The sequence below is a fragment of the Helicoverpa zea genome, chromosome 23 (assembly GCF_022581195.2).
Source record: "Helicoverpa zea isolate HzStark_Cry1AcR chromosome 23, ilHelZeax1.1, whole genome shotgun sequence".
Taxonomy (NCBI): Eukaryota; Metazoa; Arthropoda; class Insecta; order Lepidoptera; family Noctuidae; genus Helicoverpa; species Helicoverpa zea.
The window spans coordinates 2874085-2899030 of NC_061474.1; the positions used below are offsets into that span (position 1 = coordinate 2874085).

General features: G+C 36.8%; 2 protein-coding genes across 2 annotated transcripts in view; one reads left to right on the plus strand and one right to left on the minus strand.

Annotated features, from left to right (window-relative positions):
• The first annotated feature begins 1023 nt into the window (after nucleotides 1-1023).
• On the plus strand, nucleotides 1024-14629 carry LOC124641821 (lysyl oxidase homolog 2). The gene is made up of 9 exons (XM_047180052.1): nucleotides 1024-1502; nucleotides 1917-2057; nucleotides 2470-2732; nucleotides 3141-3375; nucleotides 8321-8472; nucleotides 10026-10162; nucleotides 11372-11529; nucleotides 12252-12346; nucleotides 14001-14629. The coding sequence occupies exons 1-9, from the start codon at nucleotides 1310-1312 to the stop codon at nucleotides 14121-14123; spliced, it is 1497 nt and encodes a 498-aa protein (XP_047036008.1). The 5' UTR covers nucleotides 1024-1309; the 3' UTR covers nucleotides 14124-14629.
• The window catches only part of LOC124641820 (ABC transporter G family member 20), a 67910-nt gene continuing 57362 nt past the window's right edge, over nucleotides 14399-24946 (minus strand). Inside the window, exons 12-17 of the mRNA XM_047180051.1 lie at nucleotides 21220-21335; nucleotides 20031-20101; nucleotides 19576-19673; nucleotides 16548-16715; nucleotides 16014-16121; nucleotides 14399-15667 (exon numbers count right to left, since the gene is read on the minus strand). Of these exons, the coding sequence (XP_047036007.1) occupies nucleotides 15474-15667; nucleotides 16014-16121; nucleotides 16548-16715; nucleotides 19576-19673; nucleotides 20031-20101; nucleotides 21220-21335 (755 nt within the window). The 3' untranslated portion in view covers nucleotides 14399-15473. The remainder of the gene's footprint in view (nucleotides 15668-16013; nucleotides 16122-16547; nucleotides 16716-19575; nucleotides 19674-20030; nucleotides 20102-21219; nucleotides 21336-24946) is intronic.

Consider the following 24946-nt stretch of genomic DNA (forward strand, 5'->3'; position numbering starts at 1 on the left):
CAATTCCTAGATACAGCACCACGGGAAGGTAAAACTGATATGAAATTGAAATGGAAATAAATATGAAGACATATTTATTATTTTTATATTAGTGCATACAATTAGTGCGGAAAAGTAATTTACCAGACAAATGAAGAACAAGCAACATTGTTACTACTAAGTTTTTAGACCACGGAAGAAGGAAAAATAGCAGAGATGCCATTAGGAAGGTAGGTCAGGCGCCTTCTTGTAGGTCAAGCAACGTACGGTAGGTGTGATCGGTTGCTTACGAGACGCCCGGGTTCCTTGGTGATTTTATTTTGAAAGAAATGATCGGGATTACCCGCATTTTTGCATGCTACTTTCTTAGTAGATCTTTTTGTTATTTTTTAACGACGTCAAAAATCATCAAATGACCCCTCCCGCTATAGGTTAGCAGCGGTGAGGGAGTGTCAGACTCTTACTGACTAAAAACCGTCGTCTTCCGTCGTAGGCCTTTTATGCACCAGGGTCGCGGTAACTCTTTCGAACAATCCCGCAGCCCATGTTATAACACCATTATGAATATTATTACAACCCAAAAAATAATGTTTACGATTAACATCACTATGATATCATAATGACATACATTATTATCAAAATTAAAGAACATGGTATTATATTGTTCAATGCATTTGTTGATAAAACAACTAGGTAGGTACCTACTCTACTAGCTATTGAAATAAGTAGTAAGTTTTCTACTACTAGACCTATTGGGTGCCCGTTCTCATACAATTTAAATAGCAATTTTTTTAACAATAAGGATTTAGTTAAAACGAAAGACGCTATTATACATAATGCTAGAGTAATTGTTAATGCTAATATTAATGTTAAAATAGTGAATGATATTTTTTATTTTTGAAAAGATTCTTGGTTGTGATTTGAAACTTCAAATAGAAGTGAGCGTATACTCCTTAAATAAATTAAAATTACGGGCATGTGGCGAACTAGGCACCATATATCATGACATTGAACTAATAATTATGTGGCATTCATAGCAATAGAACAAATGAAGAGCATCAGTTGTTACTAAGACGCGGTTAGTGAACACATTTCGATCGATTTCTTTAAATATCTTGAAATATATTGGACTAGAAATATGTATTTAGTGTTGTGATATAATATTTTAAAATACCAAAAAAAATATTCATCAAAAAATTATCAATTAGCATTGATTTCGTATGGTGTCTCACAAGGAGACATTTTGAGGCCAACTTCATTTTAATTAATAGAAATAGTGGATTATAAAAACTTGAAATTGTGAAATATATTGTTGAATAATACAAAAAAAATGGTGTTTATGAAATACAGGTTGAATTTAATAGTTATTATAATCTTGTTGATACGGACAGTCAAAGTGTTTGCTAGAGATGTGAGCATACAAGAAAGATCTTTGAGAGCAGAATTTATTCAAAATTTGTTAAATAGACACCACAAATTAGAAGGGAAAATCAAGCTCTTGGGAGGTGCAAGTAAATATGAAGGTAAGCCAAAAAATGTGTAACGTACTGTTGTAACAGCATTGTAATATTATGGTATGCAAATAAATATTAATATGAATACTCAAGTAAAAATTGAAAATAACTTGTACCAGCTGTATGTTAAATAAAATTACAGTGAAATAAATATAATAAAAATGCCATGCCATGTATAGGATACCTATTGTAGGCTTTAAAATAGTTAAGTGTAATGAAAAAACAACATTCCTTTAAATGCTATATTCTGCCGCACTAATAATTTTGCAGCTATCGTCACACTTTTCTGGTATCTCTTGTTTAACATCCAAAATATGGAATTATTCACCATTTACATTGAACTTGAACAAATTCTCCTTCATGACGATTGCTAATGCTAGATCAGGCAGGCGTAAAAACAGATTCATAATTACCTCATTTCAGGCAATGTGTACATTTTCCACGCTGGTCGTTGGGGGGCTGTGTGCGATGACTCCTGGGATGATGAAGCCGCTACCGTGGTCTGCAGAGCCTTTAACAGAACTGGAATAGCTACTGTAGGAGGACAGTATGGAGAAGCTCAAGGTTTTTCATCGTTTTCTAGTATTTAAATAGTCGTCGTCGTCGTCCATCCCGGACATAGGCCTCCCCCGAGGAAGGCTACTTTTCTCAATCTTTAGCAACCAAAATTTTGTTTTCATTTTCGACCTAGAGTCCACCAGAAGTAGGGTTGTAAAATAGATTTCTTAAAGTTATTTATTTTCTATTCATTTTTTCAATTTCCCTTGAATCTTGGCCCATTTTATGCAAGGTACAGAACCTAGATCCTCCTCTAGAACCTAGGAATTGTCCCATTTATGTACTTACTTCATAGTAGTAACACTCTAAAATTCAAGTTATTTATTATTTGGTTTACTGAAATCAACTCTATGGAGCATTTTGCTCCCATTAGACCAACATCTACTAATCTTATACTTACTTATACTATTCCTTTCAGAAAAATTCTGGCTAGACGATGTAATATGCCAAGGAGATGAGTCATCTTTATCTAAATGTGTATTCAATCGATGGGGAGCAGCCGATTGTGAACGAGACGAGGCTGCAGGAGTTATATGTCTCGATGAATCTGATGCTCGGCTCAAGGAAAACTCTGCTAAAGATATAACTCTGCCAACGAGACAGCTGAGAGAAGCTTTGGATTTGAAAACTACTAAGTTAAGGCTGGTTGGCGGAAAAACTCTTAGGGAAGGTCGGGTTGAGGTAAGAAGATAACAATAAATTACTCAATGATAATGTTTTGCTGTAAAAATCACAAGGATTGGGATAGTAAATCGAGTATCAGGAACTATGCAAAAGTATTTAAAATTGTACATCAATTAGATAATTGTCTACAATCATTTTTTAATCATGCAATATATGAGGAAACTTTTACTTAAGCATAGAGTACTCAGACGCTCGAATGACAATTACCTACTTTATTGTAATCTAACCAAATTAAACGTGCGAATGTTCTAAGTCAACATAATTATATGGACCCACTCTTTGAAAACGTACAACTAGTTTGGAGTTTCGGAAAAGCTGTTATAGACCTATTTGCGATAAAAAATCGCCTTTGACTTTAATTAACCCGAATGGCAACTTTTGTAACCACATTTTTATATTCTCTAGATCTTCCACAACGATGCTTGGGGCAGCATCTGCCCAGACGGCTGGACTATATACGAAGCCAACACAGTCTGTCGTCACTTAGGCCTAGGGTATGCTGAACAGGCTCTGCAGACCTATGTCTTCGGGTTCTCAAGTATTGCGGTCAGTGGTATCAGCTGTGAGGGCAATGAGAAGAGCCTGTTTGACTGTAAGCTCAAACAGAAGGGGGAAGATGTGAAATGTCCTGGTGATATTGGTGAGTTTCTGTAGGCTTTTGTATCCTATTCATTTTATTTTTTTGAAATATTTATTAACTTACATAGACACATACTAATGCTTCTAGTCGTTAGAGATTCCATTTTTTAAACTTAGTTTATGGTCTAGGCGTTATACCATCAGCATTTAAGGTAGTAAAATCATCTGCTTTATAAACAGATTAGCTGTTCCAATCAGTTCCGAAGGGGTCCCATGTGAGGCACTTCGTCCCGTACAGTAAATAGTAACATACCTTATACCATATATAGGCTCTAGACTACCTGCTATTGTGCCTAATTTCATTTGAATCAGGTAAGTAAGTAGTTTTGGTGTGACAGTGTGATAGACAAATAGTCGGACAGAATTATTAATTTTATTAAGTGTGTCAGCTTCATGCATATATATTGCGAAATGAAAGCTTTTTATTTTGTAGAGCAAAATAAATAAAAAAATATTATTCAAGTCTCTTTGTACATAAAATTCCAATAATCCAACGATCGCACTACCCAGTTAAAATGTCAAACGTAACAGCGAAGATAAGACAATTAACACTCACTTTACCCCTAGAATTGTAAACTAGAATAGTAATTTAATATACTTAATGTTCATGCAAATTGAATCACGTTTGATACGCAAAGATTAGGTACATAGTTAATAATAATTTATAACGAGGTATTATTGTATTACTAGGTTATGCCCGCGAAATGCGTGCTTAGATTTTGAATTTCAGTCTAGATATTGAAGTGAAATATAGGTATTATGTAATACTACGAAATAATTATTTGTGTCGTAGCACATAAAATCTATACCGAGGTTTAAGAGTTTTGTGAGAGTGATCCTTCTTTATAATATTTCACCGGTACATAATACTTCTTCACTTAATAGAAAAAGTAGATTAACAGGTAGTTCTCTGAAAAAAATACTAGTAGCTGGGTATTGGTTACTTTAAATAATACTAGGAGGTGGTGAAAAGGTATCAATGGGTGTAACTGATGAAAAAAGCAGTTTTTAGCAGTTTCAATAAATTGTTTGGACTGTGAATTACAAATTGGGAACTACAATACAATTCTAGGATTTACCTCATAGTGAAAAGTCAAGGAATATTTTCAATAAGTTTGTAAAAAACTCCAATGGACATACCGCATAATATATATGTGGGAACGTCAGAAGGAGCCTCGCGGCGGTTCTGGCTGTCATCTTCCATCGTTTGTGTTGCAACGACCGGAATCCAAAAATAAAGGCACGCTTGTGTAGTCCAATGGTCCATTATTTGGTTTCCTCACCACTTTATTCACAATCGCACACAATCAGTAAGATGGAATGAGATTTCGAGCCAATAGGTTAGTATGTGCGCACTTCAGTTGGCACCTGTCACCAGAATGACCGCTGCCATTACTCGTCGTGACACTTACTACTCTATTCGGGGTTACCCGCTCATAATTTTAATGTTATAAACGCGCCGACACGGCCGTCCTGCATTATCACACGTCCTCGTGTGTACCGGTTTCATCTTACAGTCTACTCCGTTCGGCCTCCCTGACCCCTCAAATGACTCCCTTTGCTCATGTTATACAACAACTTACAGTGGTTACCAATTTGAAGTCCAAACGCAAAAAAAAATGTTTCCCTAAAGTCACACATTTCTGAAAGTCAATGCCACACGGGCCAATAGCTGCCACACAGGTTAGTCATTGCCACAGAGGGTAATCATTGGCACACAGGATACTCATTGCCACGCAGGCTATTCGTTGCCACACAGGCTAGTTATTGCTACACAGGCTAGTCGGTGCCACACAGGCTAGTCGGTGCCACACAGGCTAGTCGTTGCCACACAGGCTAGTCGTTGCCACACAGGCCAGTTATTGCCACACAGGCTAGTCGTTGCCACACAGGCTAGTCATTGCACACAGGCCAGTTATTGTCACACAGGCTAGTCGTTGCCACACAGGCTAGTCATTGCCACACAGGCCAGTTATTGCCACACAGGCTAGTCGTTGCCACACAGGCTAGTCATTGCCACACAGGCCAACGAGTCTCTTCCAGGTCACCTCGGTATCCGTCATTGGTACAACTTACCGCCAAATGTTACCAAAAATCTATAGTCTGATGCACATTCAATCAATCAATGACGCAAAAACTGAAATATTCTAACTTGAGGTTTTAATTTTTAACGCGACTGAAACTGCCTCTCAAGTTTATAAATGTCGTATGACAAATAACCTCAACATAAAGCAAAAACGGATCGGTCTCACCGGGTTTCCACTCAAAGTGCGTGACGCGCGTATGGCGCGCAGTACAGCGGCTTCACGTTCGCAGACACCACGAAGATGCACGAGCACCGACACTCTAAACTCACGATGACACGTCAAGCTCCGCAGGCAGCTGGGAAGCTCCATTCACGACCGTAATTTTGTCGCCATATTGCACAATAATCACCGTCTTTGTTGAAACATGAAAATTAGATAAATTCGGTTAATTTTCTAGCATACCTTCGATAACAAGCTTGACTTGTAAAAAAAAAATGGAAATCGATACCATAACCGTGGTTACCATACTTGTACCTTCGCTGAAATTCTTCATAAATCTTCTCCTAAAAACACCATTTTAAATAATCGACGTTCCATTTTTTTTTGAGTGGTTATTTAGCACTTTAAGGATTGCAATCTTCACGTGGCAAATTCTCCCGAAACCAATCTGTTCACAACCTTCTTGTTCTACATAGACAGCTCCATGAACATCATGTTGCAGTACGAGATGTTTCCACACAGGATTCTTCCTTGTGATAGCAGTATCTTATCAGACATAATTTTTTCGCTACTAGCGTTTTCAATTTTTTTTTGAACACGAAGCAGGGCAATCCTTAACACATGTGGGCGTTCGGATTACATCCCACTTCTGATGTGGGATCGTCTGAAGGAGCCTCGCGGCGGTTCTGGCTGTCATCTTCCATCGTTTGCGTTGCAACGACCGAAATTCAAAAATAAAGGCACGCTTGTGTAGTCCAATGTTCCATTATTTGGTTTCCTCACCACTTTAAGGCTCCAGCAGACCGGATGCGTATGCGTAGACGTAAGCGTAAATGTATGAGACAGGCCACACCGCTTGCGTAACGACGCGCACGTCTACGTTACGCAAGCGGTGTGGCCTGTCTCATACATTTCCATACATTACAACTCATGGTTACGCCGTAACTACGCGCGTGACTACGACGTGGTTACGCATACGCATCCGGTCTGCTCGAGCCTTTATTCACAATCGCACACAATCAGTAAGATGGAATGAGATTTCGAGCTAATAGGTTAGTATGTGCGCACTTCAGTTGGCACCTGTCACCAGAATGACCGCTGCCATTACTCGTCGTGACACTTACTACTCTATTCGGGGTTACCCGCTCATAATTTTAATGTTATAAACGCGCCGACATATATTTTTACCATCGCATGAATTACGAAATAAGAGGAAACTCCAAAAAATAATTATATTTACATTCAATTCGCGAAAATCCGATACAGGATCCGACTTATCGAATTATGAAAATTTCATCAGATTACCGACCTTACGAAATGAGTATAGGAGGTGAAAAGTTTCTTCTCACATATTTTCGCGGTTCTACCCGCTTTCCGATTGATTATCTTCCCGCTCCTAGATAAAAAGTAGTCCTATATTTTATGTCCTTTATCTGCCTAAAAATATTCAAAAACGGAGCAACATTTTTGGGTAAAAATAGACAGACAGATAGATAGACAGACCTAAGTTCTGTGATCGATATAGTAGGAATAGGTACGAAAGAAAATATTTTTAAAGATGTTTCGTACAGAGAAATAGCCTTTTTTTTAGGGGACCTAGGTATTTTTCTAGTTAAAATAACTATAAAACTTTGTAAGTTACAGAAGTAATGTTGTTAATATTCCTCTCGTTTACACACAAAAATAATAGTTTCTTCTCGTCTCATATTACAAAACGCCTACGGAACCCACACATATTGAAGGCGTTTACCTATATTTACACACACAGCCACGAAAACTTCCAATACATTATATCTCCTGCCATAAATATGATGTGTCATAGTTTTTCATCATTCTGACACATCTCGAACTGTAATGATAAGATGTAGGACTAGATTATTATGAACTTTCTCCAATGGTACAAGTTTTTGTAAAGGCAAGATTCCACTAAAATCGCGCACATTTGTTCGCGAACAATTAATGATGTGTACGCCTTGGCACTTATCCTTTTTTACCAGGCAACCTGGACTACAATGCCTGAAAACACCAAACTGCATTGTAAGCGTGCTCATTGTCGCTCAATTCTTCTCCATGTGAGAGGGGGCCTGTGACCAGCAGTGAAACGATAAAAAGGTTGGCAACTATGGCTCAATCAAAGATATAAAAAATGTTAGCACGCAATTCGTTACCACATAAACCCATTTGTGCTCCTTCTCAGTGAGGTACATTGCTACACATTGGTGGAATTTCGCCCTTAAGAATATTTGAGAGTCCTTCAAAGTTGGTGGAATAAGTTTTATGTTCTATTCCATCAATGTTCTTGATGTCTCCTCAAGTTTTGTGGTGTTGAAGTGGAATACTGATGCCGTGGTTTATGGTAAAAAGAAAATGTTTTTTTCCGTTAGTCCTTTGGTGTATATCGTTTTCTAGTATTTATGTATTGAGCTCAGGCTCCAGCTGTCGCATTTATCCTTAGATCTAGCTTTGAATAAATCATAACCATCTGTTTTTTTTTACTGTGACTGTTTTTTGAATGTCGTCATTACTCCTCAGCGTCTGTTCGTTTGTTAATGGTAAACTCAAAACGCACGGATGTTCATGAGATTTTTGCCACTAGATACTGATTGATGACGACAGTTTATTTTATTTATACCTGAACTGCTAATTAATAGGTACATAAGGCCTATGGTTAACTCACCAGAACCCTTCATCTAAGTCCAGGTCACGCAGCAGCCGTGGTATGCACACACTTCCTAGCAGACCTGGTGCTAGACACGCTGGCTATAGAGCGCTCAGCACACCTGGCAGATGTCATGATGTTCCAACTGCAGTGCGCTATGGAGGAGAACTGTCTCAGCAGGAGTGCTTATGAGGTCAGTTCCAACTATACTGTCGATCCTTTATCAAGTTGTTGGGACTCAATTGTAGATTTCCAATTATAAGTCCTAATAGATGAAGGAAGAGACAAGCATGCCTAGTGCAGTGAGTAAGAGCAAATACCACAGCTTTGGGGAGACCTTTATCCAGCAGTAGACTTTATCGGCTATGACGACGAATAGTTGAGTGGTGAGTAAGAGGAGCTCATGGTTTAGACAAGTAACTGAGGACGTATAGATAAGTGAGTAGGGAGACAAGCTGTGGCCGTGGTGGTGGTGGTGGTGGTCTGCACGCACTTCCTAGCAGACCTAGTGCTGGACATGCTAGCTATAGAGCGCTCAGCACACCTGGCAGATGTCATGATGTTCCAGCTTCAGTGCGCTATGGAGGAGAACTGTCTCAGCAGGAGCGCTTATGAGGTCAGAACAAATTGTATAATTGATCTTTCATTAAGTAACTAGGACAAATTGTATAATATATAATAGATGAAGGGACACGAATGCACCAGCGTGGTGAGTGTGAACAAATCACTCAGGTTTGGGGAGACCTTTGTCCAGCAGTAGACTTTATCGACTGTGACGACGAATAGTTGAGTGGTAAGTAGGAGAAGCTCAGAGAAGTTAAGTGAGGACGTATAGATAGAAAAGGAATAAGTTAAGTTAGTGATGAAGGAGCAGCCGTGGCATGCACGCACTTCCGCGAGCGCTTTTCGAGCGCTCAGCACACCTGGCAGATGTCATGATGTTCCAGCTGCAGTGCGCTATGGAGGAGAACTGTCTCAGCAGGAGTGCTTATGAGGTCAGTACACATGATATTGTATTATTGTATTGTATATACTTTGTGTCAATTTAAGTTCTAATAGATGAAGGGGTACGCATGCACAGCGAGGTGAGTATGAGCAAGTCTCCCCAGCTTGGGGAGGCCTTTGTCCAGCAGGAGACTTTATCAGCTGTGACGACGAATACATAGATGAGTGGTAAGTAAAAGGAACTCAGGGTTTAGATAAGTACGTGAGAACTTATAGATACTTAAGTAAGTAGTTTTGGGACGCCTTTGTTCAGCAGTGGACGTTTTAAATAGTTGAACTCTCGGTGGAAGGAAAGATGAGCAGAGATGCCATAAGGCAGGGAGGTCAAGCGCCTTCTTGTAAGTTAAGTAACCTACAGTAGGCGTGACCGTAGCAATCAGTTACTATTTTACTATCGAGGCGTTCGGGTTCCTTGAGACATCTGTCAAAGATTGGGCTTGATTGATTGGTGATTTGCTTCTAAAAAATATAAGTAGCTTCCAAGGAAGGCGTATGTGCTAGTAAAGTTCTATGACCCCTGATCACCCACATATTGGCGCGCTAAGACTCTTTCTGACAAGATTTTACGTTATGACATCTCCGCAAACTATTTTGTTCTTCATGGTTGAAATATACGTTTTCATTACAAAACTTTAAAAATATCAATTTAAATGTAAATGTGAGTTTGGAAGACTAGATAAACTTAGTCGCTACTGAATGAATTCGGAACTGTTTCAATCATATTTTATTTTTATTTATCAGGTCCAGAAATTAATTCCGGATTGGCAGTACGAAACCCGACGACTATTGCGCTTCACAGCGGGATCACTGAACGCTGGCAATGCTGATTTCAGACCTTACCTGCCGAAACATCTGTGGCAATGGCATTTGTGTCATATGTGAGTATTATGTCAATAAATTATTGATTGTAGAACACTTAGAGCTTTGAGCTAAGTAGCTTAGATTCTACTAATATTATGTATAATGTTGCGAAAGCTCAGATCGAGATTCCCACAAAGTGAATTGATAGATAGGTATGATAAGGGTCCGTTCAGACAGACCGGCTCGGAGAGGAGAGCAATAAATTCTTAACACGTTGAAAATCGAGTACCTAGTGTTTGAAGTAAGGTTTATTTTTGCATGCGCACTCCTTTTGTCTTTAGGAATGCTCGAAGGCGCTCGGTGTGAAATAATAAGAGGAGCCGACCAGCTCCGATCACGTACTTTTTCACGGTCTTGCAGACGTTTGGCTCCGAATGCATCTCACGCTGCCGATCGGAGCCGACTCCGGTCTGTATGAAAAGAAAAATGAGCCGGTCTGTCTGAATAGACCCTAATAGGTAGTTATGTAATCGTCAGAATAGCTCTCACTCCTCATGGATCCCCTAAAATACATATGTATAAGGAGTTGCTATATACCTAATCGCTACCAGCCATTAGTGGTTTTCAACAAATAAAAAAGTAATTTGGTATCTACAAAACTTATTTATGTTAAGGTACTTACTAATATTAAAAAATAAGAATTAATTAGTTTTATCTTACGAATTACAAAAATTTATCTCCCAACCTCCCAAGATTTAGTTAGAAATTAAAAAAAAATTGAAAGCCGATAGCTGCGTGATACATGATTTATTTTGGTAAAGAATGATGACCACATTTTATTTTGGTAAAGAAAGTATTTAATTTCATACGCTGGTGAAACCATGCAAAACCGCTAGTATTGGATAGAGGCCAAATATTCTTTGCAACAATCCATTCACACTGGAAGACCAACTTTTAGAAAAAAACCGGCCAAGTGCCGGTCGGAATCGCGCACGAAGGGTTCCGTATTTAGAAAATGAGCAAAAAAAAAACACATTTGTTGTATGGGAGCCCCCCAATATATTTATTTTATTTTAATTTTCAGTATTTTTTGTTATAGCGGCAACAGAAATACATCATCTGTGAAAATTTCAACTCTCTAACTATCACGGTTCATGAGATACAGCCTGGTGACAGACGGACAGATGGACGGACGGACAGAGGAGCGAAAACAATAGGGTCCCGTTTGACCTTTTGGGTACGGAACCCTAAAAGCTATTCATGTAATAATGACCTTTCACTTTCAGGCACTACCACAGTATGGAAGTATTCGCCACATTCGATGTACTAGACGCGAATGGTCAAAGAGTGGCTGAAGGTCACAAGGCCTCTTTCTGTTTAGAAGACAACACTTGCAACCCTGGTGCCGAAAGACAATACTCCTGCAAGAATTATGGTGATCAAGGTATCGTGAAAAAGCTTTAAGACAGTGAAGATATTGTACCTACTTATTGTAGTTTCTTTAGGGATCTATTTGATTATCTTTATCTATACTAATATGTATTACAAAGCTGAAGAGTTTGTAGTGTTTGTTTATTTATATTAACACTCTCTCGAATTAATGGTCCTGGATTGTTAAATAGCGTATTTATTGAGGAAGACTGTAGGTTTTATACCGGGGTGCGTGAAATAATTTCTTACAAATATAAAATGACGTCTACATATAAAATGTTGACTTTCTGAGTTCAAAGTTTCAAGTGATCTTGCACCCAAGCAAACATACATACATTCGCATTATTACTTTGACTTGAACAATGACTTTAATACGCCCACAGCTCTGTTTTAAGAATTGCAAAGATCAAAGCCCTTTCATAATCCGTGCAATATTAAAGATTCGATTTTATCAAAGTAATCTTCTCGGTCAATACAGAAAATTCTTAATTTAAGCATGAGGAGGCAGGAGCTGGATGCGAGAAGCCGAAAATCGATCTCAGTGGCATGCACTTGGAGAGGCCTATGTCCAGCAGTGGACTGCGATAGTCTGATGGTGATGATGATGATGAAGCATGAAGGGTTATTCAAACACCGTGCAGATTTTAAGATTATATTTTTAGGCTCTTTAATACCTAAGGTCATTGATCCTTAAAACTTCAGAAAATGATGTTAATGAAAGTTTTGTCTTTTCAGGAATTTCAGTGAATTGTTCAGATGTATACATGTACAATATTGACTGTCAGTGGGTCGATGTTACTGATCTGGCACCCGGTGATTATCGTTTTAAGGTAAAGTATCTCTTAAACCATTTTAACTTCTTAAAAAAAAATACACAAATCTATTAACATACATATAAGCTAAAGATTTTGTTTGTTTCTTTAAACACACTAATCTCAGGAACTCGACCGATTCGAAAAACTATTTCTATGATAGATACATAGTCCATTTAACGAGGAAGGCTGGTCCACTTTTTAATCGGGTGCGAAAAGTGGTTTTCTCGCGACGTGGGCGGTAACGTGGAGAACAGTTTGTACTTACTGTACTTATGTACATAAAAAGTCAGCAAAACCCGACTACTCACGACTAGACCAAGTACTATGTTGAAGCATTATAAGTTTTCAGCAAGCCTCGAAAACTGTCTGCCGACTCTCGAGCTTATTCTATATGACTTACTAGCTTCCGCCCGCGTAGAGTTCGGTTATATCGCGTTTCCAAGAGAATTCTTCAAAAGTCCGGGATAAAAACTATCCTATGTTCTTTCTCAAGGTCAACTCTATCTCTGTACCAAATTTTATTAAAATCAGTTCAGTGGTTTAAACGTGTAAGGGTAACAGACAGACATACAGACAGACAGAGTTACTTTCGCATTTATAATATTATAGTAGGGATTTTTAAACCCATTTGCAGTCTGTTCAATATATTTACTCAAAAATCGTCTCTAATTCTGATTTGATGGTGGGTGATATAACTTAACTTTGACATATCTTAACATGGACCTTAGGTGCCGTAAATTTTAATAGCGGTCCTTCGAGCATTATGGACAGTCTTACGATTCCTTGCAGTGCAAGTACTTGATGTATCGGTCACCAGAGACCTATTAAAATATAGAGACGGTCGTTACTTATAGCTACGTGTCACGATATACACATGCCATATTCAAATTGCACGCACAAGCATGAGAGTCCCGGGTAGGGCTGAAATTACTATGAGGGTCTTAAAAAAATCACAAAGCAGGTCGGAATTTATAATTGTAGATTGATACACCCGTGCGTCGAAGAGCATATTAAATCATCATCATCCTCCGAGCCTTTTTCCCAATCATGTTGGGGTCGGCTTCCAGTCTAACCGGATTCAGCTGAGTACCAGTGCTTTACAAGAAGCGACTGCCTATCTGACCTCCTCAACCCAGTTACCCGGGCAACCCGATACCCCTTGGTTAGACTGGTGTCAGACTTACTGGCTTCTGACTACCCGTAACGACTGCCAAGGATGTTCAATGACAGCCGGGACCTACAGTTTAACGTGCCATCCGAAACACAGTCAGTGGTGTCTAAGATATACTTAGAAAGTACATACAAACTTAGAAAAGTTGCATTGGTACTTGCCTGACCTGGGATCGAACCCGCGCCCTCATACTTGAGAGGTTGGTCCTTTACCCACTAGGCCACCACGAAGAGCATATTAAATAAATAAATAATAATTAACATTTATTACCTTAAAAACTATTTTTAATTTTAAAAATTGCTTTACCTTAAATGTTATTGTCAGTCTTGCACCTAATCTCTCTGTGGTCGAGTCAGGTTGCCGTTCCATCGGGCTATGAGAGTGAAGGAATAGAGAATGCACCTGTGTATGCGCAAATGCTTGTGCACTATGTCCTGTGCAGCTGGCACCATTGTCTTTATAGTTTTCAAATACGTTTTTTTTTGTTTATTTTTCCAGGTAGCAGTGAATCCTCATGCAAGAGTGGCTGAACAGAGTTACCATAACAATGCAGCGTCATGCACGTTAAGGTTATCTACTACTTTCGCCATGGTCTATGGATGTCAACTTGAAAGACCTTGATACTGGTTGAATTATACTGCTTAGTATTCAAAAATGAGTTTTATTAACCGACTTACGAATAAGAAGGTTCTCAGTTTAATATCAACTATGCTTATAGATATTGTATAAATTTTTGGCCTGCATTTAGTTTAAAAACAATTTTATTTTCAAAACATTTTTACTCTTGTGAAGTATAAAACTTAGCTGCATGCCGCATGCATAGTGCTATTTATTTTTGTTGAATGTAGATATCTTATTAGTATTTCGGGAGCTAGAAAAAAAAAACAAAATAATGATTAATTTCTATGATTTTATTCATGACTTATTAATTACTATCACAATGTCATTGTACAAATTAACAAATACATATTGAGCTGACAGAGATTACCTACTCCAAATTAACTTAAAATAACCTACAAGGGCATAAATTAAATGAACTTTCGCTTTATTACACTTTATGCACTTTAATGTTACAATTACAAATCCAAAAAAAGTAAAAACATTTTTTTTAAGATCCTGTTGTGTTTTTATTTTTTATAAAAAAAATTAGGTTTTGTCCATTCATTAAAAGCATACAACTATGTATCTATAACCTAATATTACTACGTAAACACAATATTTACAATTCACAAAACATTAAAAAAAAACCTTTACCTAATTCGTACCTAAATAAATACATCCAAGTTTTACATCTACATTTCTAAGGAGGCAAAAAACACAGAATTAGTTAACCAAGAAAAGCAGAATTTAGAAAAACATAGAGCACTTATTATGCCCAAAAAAATACTATTATGAAAACGCTCTTAATTTTGAAGACAATTTTTAAAATTCGTCGTTGTTATATATTATAATTATACCACATCATGCATTTTCATCAAATTGATGTATTTAAACCTTTCTTGCAAAATGTATGTCAAACAAAAATCAAAACTGCCACTCTATATTTTTCTATTCTATGGAAAACGGCAGGATATCTACTAGTGTACCTTTATTATATCCTTATAATAATACCTCGTAATTAAAAGGAAAATTCAAGTCGGATATACAAACCCACCCCTTTGCAATTTACCTGCACCAAAACGAAAATAGCCATAGATTATAATAGTAAGGTATAAATAGTCCAAAAATAGAAAAAAAAAACTTTTGAGCTGGTCCGTCTAAGAAAAAATATTCATAACTCTGGACCAAGTTTTAATATTTCAAAAAATTTGATTAGAATTCAAATCTAAACTTAAATTAATTGGTTTTCTACCTACTTCACACTCTGAAAATCTAACCCAAAACTAGACTAAGACATGACTAAACTAACTTCTACAAATCAAGCATTGAGCAAATTCACAAAACCCTTAACTATTAACCCTTGAAGACACTTCAGCCTTTCTTAAACTTGAGGAGTAGAATACTTGTGGTGAGATAGACTGCAATCCAGGTAGCTATGGAGATGAAGCCAGCGGAGACAGTTGGGGTGCTGATGCCCCAACCTCGTTGGAGCATGGAACGAAGACCCTCGGTGGATAACGTAAGGGGCAGGAAGTAGCTGATCCACTGGAGGATGAAGTGCATACCTGGAAGAGAATGAATGAATTAATAAAACTTTGAAATTAATCTGATACTTCTGATGATAGTTACTCTAGAGAGGCACGCTTAAATGATGTTTATCACTAAGCAAGTACAGCGGCAAGTAACTTTGCAATTCTGAAGTTAGCCACTTGATGTGTCCTTAATGTCAGTAGTAATGTGTTCATATTTTTTTGACTTTTTGTTATCAAAAGTACCCAACTTCGGACAAACAAAACTTCACAGCGAGATCTGTGTGAAGTACAGGACAAGAAGTCAAGTGACTAACTTCAGAATTGCAAAGATAACTCTACATTGCAACTTTTACTAAAAACGCTGAAGTACAGGTCTTACCTTCAATAGGCCAGATGATTCCACAAAGCAGCACCATAGGCAAGAATGAACCCAGAGCCAAGTACGTGGCTGTTCTGTCAGTGTCACAAATTGTGGATACCACGAAACCTGCAAACAAAAAATATATTTAATTACATAAAGAATAAGTCCAAAGTTGCTTGAGAAGCTCGTGGCTAAGTAACAAGAGCACTGTTTGATAAGGTCGCATAAAATGGTCAGTTTGCTAATGGGGACCATTTTGTCATGTCAAGTCCCTCCATGTTTCGGAAAGCGCATTTAATTGGTATATTCAGCAGTCATTTGAACATCTCTAGTAGTCGTTGCGTGTAGAAACCAGGTTGCCGGCTGAATAAAATAGGTGGAGGTGGTCACAAAGGTAATAGGGCCATGTAAAACGCTGGTATTCAGCTGCATTCTGTTAGATTGGAGGCCAACCCGACTAGTTGATAAGAGCCTAGACAGATGATTTTATATCGAGGTTACATCTGAAAGGTGCTATTCACATCTTCTTCAAAAAACCCATGATCAACTTACCGAAAGTCATGCCACAGAGTCCAGTCAACACGGTGAGGAAGATCACCCATCCTACTGGACCCTTGATGGTCAGGCCGAAGAGTAGGAAGCCCAGGAGTAGCACCATACCGGACTGGAGGAACATGATCAACATCTGAACGATGACGTGGGAGAACAGGATCTCGGTACCTGAGAAAAAATTATAAAATTCAGTAACTACAATAATGATGAGACAAAAAAATACTGAGTAAGGTCTGAAAAAATGTCAATAAAATAAGTGGTGCAGAAACGGTTTTATTGTGAGATTAATATATTTTTTTTATTATTTACAAACTGTACTTATAAACTTAAAATCACCTTCTATTATTATTACTTAAAATCTACAAACTAAAATAAATAGCCGAGTGTTAGGCGTCAAATATTTTAACTAGGTATTTTTTTCTTCGCATGGAGCGAAGGTAAATGATATTTCAACGTAATCTCGTTTTTATTTTTAATATTTTATTATTATATTTCAGCTATTGGAGTTATTAGATTTTTCGCGGAAAACTCACTTTTATTTTGCGAAAATGCCAACTTTGTAATTCTCCGAAAGTACGCCATAGGTTATTGACCCTTACGTTTCTCTCGACAAAAAAAAAACAAAACACTTCTAATTTTAATATCAAACCCACGAATAAAGATAAAACCTACCACCATTTGTACCTATACAACACCTTTAGAGTACCTGCACACCGCAAACTTTTAGTCGGCCGATAGTTTGTTTGAGCTCATAAATCAGTATGAAGATGAATGGTAGTATGCACATTACAGAGATCAGTTATTTGGCCGGTATCAGACCGACTGAAAACTTTAATGCCGACACTTCTAGTGATCCAAAGGCAGGTTTTTTTATTTTGGTCAAAAAGTAAGCATAGCCATCCAACGTGGCAATGCTGCCAGCCTCTTGGGTACACTTCCGGTGGGCGGCGATGATGAGGAGTTTTTTGATGCAATTTTTTAAATATTTATAGTAAGTGTACATATAATTTTATTATTAAGATTATGTAAAAAGTTTGCCAACCATCGGGTCAACGGTCGGCCGATTTTTTAGTCTGCAGTTTGTTATTCTTTACTCTTCAGCAATCAAAATTAATAGCTACATTAAAAGGGCTAAAACACCCAATTCTTTGCACGCGGTTATCCGCCCTTTCATTCCGTACAACAGTTTGGTCTAATAAAATTATATTGAGGTGAAAATGTTAGTTCTCGCTTAACCTTGGATAAGATAGGATGGCCTTGGTTAAATTCAGAAAACTTTGGAATTAATTATAATAACTATTTGGACTTTTTGTTGATGATAAGTAGTAAAGAAGTATTTGCTAGCATAGTTTTTGCGATATTTTTGGCTTATGAAAATATTCTTAAAATAATTATTTTAAAACTGATCCTATGTACGACACAAACTGATTACCATAGGTTCACCCGCGCCCTGAGGGAGCGATTTTCCCAACCAAATAATAAATAACGTACTACTCTCCCAAATATAATAACTTTCTATTAGAAAAAGTATCTTCAGATTCGGTTCCGTAGATCAAGATCTAAAACTACTACATCACAAACTGATAACTCACAAAATCGCATATAAGTATCGGTATCGATCACTAAAGCATAAATTTATTTATATTGCTAACTAAATCCTTCCGTTACAATAATAACATTAACCTCCTTATAAAGCCATCTTAAAACAACCATTCTTCAAACCCAAAACGAAAATACATTTATTTACCCCAAAAACAAGGGTAAAAAAACTTCCCCAAAGTCAACAGAGTTATTAATTTTTATTAATTCAACCGCAATAATTGGCCGGATAGGGTGAAAATCTGATTAGGAGTTTATCTCAAAGAGTAATTGGGTGCCACTTACAATAAGCCAGTTTTGAACACTGATTAAAGTTGGGTTCCGTAACAGACTTCTACACTGACTCCTGTACTATTAAACTAGTTAAAACAGTTTAAATAGGTTAGGAGCCTATGAGGAATGTGAGGCTAATTTGTTAATGTTTGTGTAAGATATTTTTGTGGTAGATTTATCGAATAAAATATGTATTTTTATTTTTTACTAGCAAACCACTGGTTCCGCATGAGTATCTATACTAATATTATAAAGCTGAAGAGTTTGTTTGTTTGTTTGTTTGAACGAGCTAATCTCAGGAACTACTGGTCCGATTTGAACAATTCTTTCGGTGTTAGATAGCCCATTTATTCACTCTGCTGCTTAGACGACAGACCCGTGTCGACGGCGCGCGTTGTTCCACGCACTCTTCAAAGAGATGTCAGCAACCCCAGCGGGGCCCAGCAGGGCCAAGGCCTGCCGGGGCTGCGGGTTGTTCGAAAGAGATACCGCGGCCCTGGTACATAAAAGGCCTATGACGGAACACGACGGTTTTTAGTCAGTAAGAGTCTGACACTCCCTCACCGCTGCTAACCCACAGCGGGAGGGGTCATTTGATGATTTTTGACGTCGTTAAAAAAAAAGATAGCCCATTTATCGAGGAAGGCTATAGGCTACTTTTTATCCGGGTTCGTGCAGAGGTTCACGGGATGCGGGTGAAACCGCTGGTAAAATATATTCATAAACCTTCCTTTTTAAATTCCACTACCTACTAGTAAAATCCGTTAATTTGTTTTGGAATTTATCACAAACAGACAGACAGTCGGACGTGTTGGAGATTGATCTTTATTGTATATCAATTCGATGTATTATTTAGTGGTCTCTTTAGTACATCTTAATAGCATCCTTTTCAACACAGAGAAACTTACATAATATTCGATGTCCATTCACCTTATCTATACTAATATTATAAAACTGAAGAGTTTGTTTGTTTGTTTGTTTGTTTGAACGCGCTAATCTCAGGAACTACTGGTCCGATTTGAAAATTTCTTTCAGTGTTAGATAGCCCATTTATCGAGGAAGGCTATAGGCTACTTTTTATCCCGGTACGGGAAGTAGTTCCCAAGGGATGCGAGAGAAACCGCTGGCAGAAGCTAGTTATGTTTATAAAACTTACCAGTAATTCCTGAAACTAATGATCTCTCCAGGATTCCTTCGTTTCTTTCAGCCAACATGGAGCCTGAAGTCAGGGCAACAGCTAAGAAGAACACAATCCTGTGGACAAGACATAGATTCTTAATATTTTCATTTTTTTTTATTGTAGCATATCTTCTGTGAACAACAGTACCCTTCTAGCTATCACGGTTTATGATATAGGTACATAGTCTAATCAGACGGACAGACAAAGAAGTCTCAATACCTTATAGCGTCCCATTCTACTTTGGTTAAAGAACCCTAAAAATCACCTTTAACAGCCGATAATCTTACAACTCAAAATTCCTATCATGTCTTACCTTAGACTAAAATTCTAGCCAACACGAAGACTCAAGTCTTCAAACCAAAGATTTTAAAACCGCCAGCAGTTTAAAAACTAAAAACTTATAAGCTATGATAAAATATGTTAATACTTACGTCAGAATAACACCGGGACCGGCGAAGTCTGTGAAGTTTGGTACGTCTAATCCGTAGATAGGCTTGTTGAACTGAAAAAATAGGTAAGCTTTAGAAAATCCTCACTTAAACTTATGTAGTAAGGTCTCAAGGATCTTGAGCTATAAATTAGCTTAATTAATTAGCTTATTAATTAGCTTAACTATTTATAAATCGACGCCTAAGCGAGAAAACCTCGTGAATTAAAAATAACAACTTTTTTAATCGGAAGATCGGATTCGAAACTGAATATTGAGCAAAAACTAATTTCCGAGGTTTTCACTCTAAGGCGACGAAATGCGAAAGTAAATATGTGCAAAGGTAACTGTGTGTTATGCAGAGACGATACGATAAAACGCCTGAATCGTTGGGGATGATATTGAGTGAGTGAAACCACGAGCATAGGCTAGTATTTAAAATCGGTTTAGTCTTTTTCTAAAGCGTAACCAAACTAACTTTTGCCATATTGAAGTTCATTCAATATTACAATTCATTGAACCTTCAGAATACCTAATAAGTATTCTCATTTTCTGAATGAAATTTATTTTAAGGAATCATAATTTATTAACAGTGATCTAACGGCCTTCCCTTTTGACTTATAAATTTTCAACAAAATAAGCCGATTACAAGGGAATTTTGATTAATTCAAGTTGGTTCATTCAAAAGCAATATTGACCAAACCAGTGGTATTATTTTCTGATTAGCAACCTGCTTTGGAAAGCAATACACCGTGTGGTTTGGTCATCATTGCTGATTTTGCGGGATCAGAATGGAGATATACTGTGTGCATGATTTTTGATTGGAATCATAAATTTACTGACGCAAAATCATTTTGCACGGTTACACAAACACACGCCCACACTCGCAGAAAGAGGAAAATACAGCCACACACACAGTGCAACACCAGCTTTCATAAAAATTGTATTAAAATCAATTTATCCCTTTAAAGCTAAGATGCATAAGATAAACACATAGCAATCATAACAGTAACAGAGTAACAGTTTTTACATAGTTATACCTACCCATATTTCTGTGTGGATCAGAAAAGTTCAATATAAAGTAATTTCTCATGTTTACAAACAACGTCAGTTCATAAAGAAATTGTACCTGTTCTTTTTTTAACTTCTTCTTTATTTTGATTTCATTAAGCAAGGTTTACTTAGATACTTACGTGTACAGGAATAGACATGATCCTGGGAGGCAGCTCGCAGACCTCGGCCAGATGCTCAGTGGCTTCCATGAAGGCTAGCTGCAGGTCTCTGCTCAACATCCACTCCACTTGCTTGTCTGTTAACAAGAGATATACAGATAAATTAGGTATATTAAAACAAGTTAGGCTACACTCTTGATTGGCGGCGATCAGTATTTTGACGCCATATTTTATTTAGATTATTAATTTAAATGATATATGGTTTTAATACATGGTTTTAAGTAGCTATTGTTAATTTAATACAGGTGGTGTGGTAAATCAAACAGCTGTATTAAAATTGCAGTTTTTCCATCAATTTCTAAACTCGATGTGAAGTTTTAAGCTACTTGTATGCTAAGGTTGTCAATTAGTGTTTTAACTTTTAATTAGTGAAATATGGCCTTACTACAAAAACTTAAACGTCTGTTTTACACTTGTCTAAAAAAATTATGGCTGCAAAATGAACCATATGTCAACGTCATAATTTAACATTTTTTTAGACAAGTCTTAAACTGAAGTTTAAAAGTTTTTGTGGTAACACGGATAGTTTCCATTTTAACTCAAACAGCCAAAAATAAGATGAAACATCTTCATCCCCATCAAGGGTTAATACCATCCACTAGTTACAGAAAACCACAAACAAACCCCTACCGACCCCATACATATAACCCGTTGCCTTCAGTAAACAAGAAAGCAAGGGGTATTTGTTACCCCCAGCAATAAAAGTCACCCGGAAACCTCTAATAACGGCACATTAATTTTAAGAAAACCCAAAACTAGGGGGTCGAAGAGACCTCGTGATTGACTGTTTAATTAAAGGTAGATAGATTTTCTGAGGGAAGACTGAATGGTTAAATTCATATTAAGTTTATGAATTACATAATTTGTAGACTCTTATGGCCTTACTACAAAAACTTTAACAACTGTTTTACACTTGTCTAAAAAAAATGTGGCTCCAAAATGAACCTTATGTCAACGTCATAATTTGTCATTTTTTTAGACAAGTCTTAAACTGACGGTAAAAAGTTTTTGTGGTAAGACGGTTAAGGTGGTAGTATGTTTTTAATATTAAGGTTTACAATGGTAAAGAATTGGATAAGCCAAACACAATGCAAACTTTTAGTCGGCCAATAGTTTGTTTCTGCTCATAAATCAGAGTGCTTAGTGCGAGTTTTCGTGAATTTTTTTACGGACTCACATGAGAGCGCGTATACTAAGATTTGTATGCAGTGTTGCCAACTTAGTGGATTTTCCACTAATACTGGTGGTTTAAGTCCCCTATTTAGTGGCGAAATGTTGAAAGTACTGCGGGTCAAGTAGCGAAATGTAAGTTTTGTGGTACAACTTTAAGGAGTTACTATGGAGATTTGAAGTCTCACGGAATGTCAAAAAAGCATCTACAAAACAAAAAGGTGAACGACTACTATATAATTATATTAAGTACTCATTCATTGGTCAAATGCGTAACTAAACAATTTGTGAAACTACTACGCCGATTATAATTTGTGAAGGATTCGGATCGGGTCGGATGAATTGCTAAACAGATGTAATGCTTTGTCTGTTTTAATTTTCTATCGTTGCCGAGTTACATCTTTGGATGATTAAATTGTTTTAGGTTACAATAAAATATAAACAATATTTTTTTAGTGGTGAATTTGGTGATTTTAAGTGTGGGATAAATTTTTGTTAGTGGTTTTCTGGTGGTTTTAAAAGTTGACTCTGGTGGTAAGCTTCTACAACTGTTGGCAACACTGTTTGTATGGAACAAAAACAGGTTCCAATTTTTGACACTAGGTGGAGCTGTTTTTGTTCCATACAAATCTTAGTATACGCGCTCTCATGTGAGTCCGTAAAAAAATTCACGAAAACTCGCACTAAGCACTCAGTATGAAGATGAATGGTAGTAGGTACGCCTATTACAAAGATCAGGTACATATTAATACTTATTTTTAACAAAGGTTAGAGATATCTGGCCGATATCAGATTGACTAAAATGTTTATGAACCTCTCTGTAAACACTGAAATTGTAAACCACAATACCGTGGTACCATAATAATGTGGGAATAAATAAAAAAACTCTCCAAGGAGGTTGAATGTGCTCTTTGGTATGTTATGGGAACTTTTTGGTAGAAAACTTATTACATACTCAAGGTTTGTTAGATACGAATAATTTATAAATTACCTTTCGTGTGTAAGATGTTTTACCTAACATTATGTAGATACGAGAATTCCACTCGCGTCCTAAGGGAACTATTTATTGCACCCGGATAAAAAGATAAAAAATGTAGCATTTGTGTCGCAATTTCTATTTATTATTATCAAGAAGAAACATTGTTTGTTAGTTTGTTTGTACCGTATAGGCTCCAAAACTACTGAACCGATTACAAAAATTCTTGTACTGTTAAAAAACTACATTATAACCGAACTACGTAGGCTAAAACAGCGGGAAACAGTTACTCGCAATATAAAATTCGCAATTTTTTTTTCAGACACAAAAACAATTGAAAAACGCAACTGGGAACATTTGTACCATTAATTCGAAGGTCTCTTAGTCCCTTCCGTAGTCGTGTCATCATAAACACCCCATTCGTTATCAATGAGTGCCAGTTGTCTTAATTTTCGTGGAGTACCACTTTAGGAAAAAAAAAAGAAACTTGAGGTAAAAGGAATTTTTCTCACCATTTTTTTATTGTGGAGTTTACCTTTTGTGTTTGTAATAAATATTTTGTGGTATGAGTAACCCTTTGGGAAATACTGTCATAATCTTTCATGTATTTTATCTTTCGCTAATATAAATACTTACTCATATTATGAATACCAAAATTAAGCATGTAATATACCCGGTTTGTTACTCTTTCACGCTAAAAGGCTATGTATGTCTGTTACGCAAAAATTGCGTGATGGTTTTTGATGAAACTTAGGAATAACATAGATTAATGTTATTTCAGTTTAAGAAACACATAATGACAAATTTTCATATATCCCTCGAGACGCATGCAGGCTACGTTTTATCTATCTATCCCTCGAGATGCGGGTAAATCCATGGGTGGAAGCTAGTAAAAAAAAGAAAACCTCTTTCCTACTGATTTTTATAAAAAAATATATATATTTAACTGAAAAAAGAGAAATAAAAAACCAAATCTAAATTGATTCCCATAATTTGCATGACCGTATCTACTACCATTCTAAATTAGACCCTACTAACAAGAATTTAAAGTCTATTATTTTTATAGCATATTTTAATAGGAAAAAAAACATCAGCAGAAAGCTCCAATCACAGTGATTAGGGTGTAAAAATCTTATTAAAATGCAAATTGTAGGGAAGCCCTTAATTTTAATCACTGACCTGCGTTTAATTAAGGCAGCGTACACAACATCCGTAAAATCCTTACTAATATTATAAATGCGAAAGTAATTCTGTCTGTCTGTCGCGCTTTCACGTTAAAACTACTGAATCGATTAAAATAAAAGGTACATAGATAGCATAAAATCCAATAAAAGGACATACTAGGCTACCCTTTAACCAAGTTCAGGAAGTAGTGCCCTCGAATAGTGGGTAAAAAAATATCCAGGAATCGAACCCATGACCAACTAGAACAACGAAGCTTATTTTACTAAGATAGAATTTTGAAATTAACCTTTTGAAATATCAAGAATTCTATTTCCAGTAAATACACACACTTTATTGAATAAAGTTGTAAATATAGAT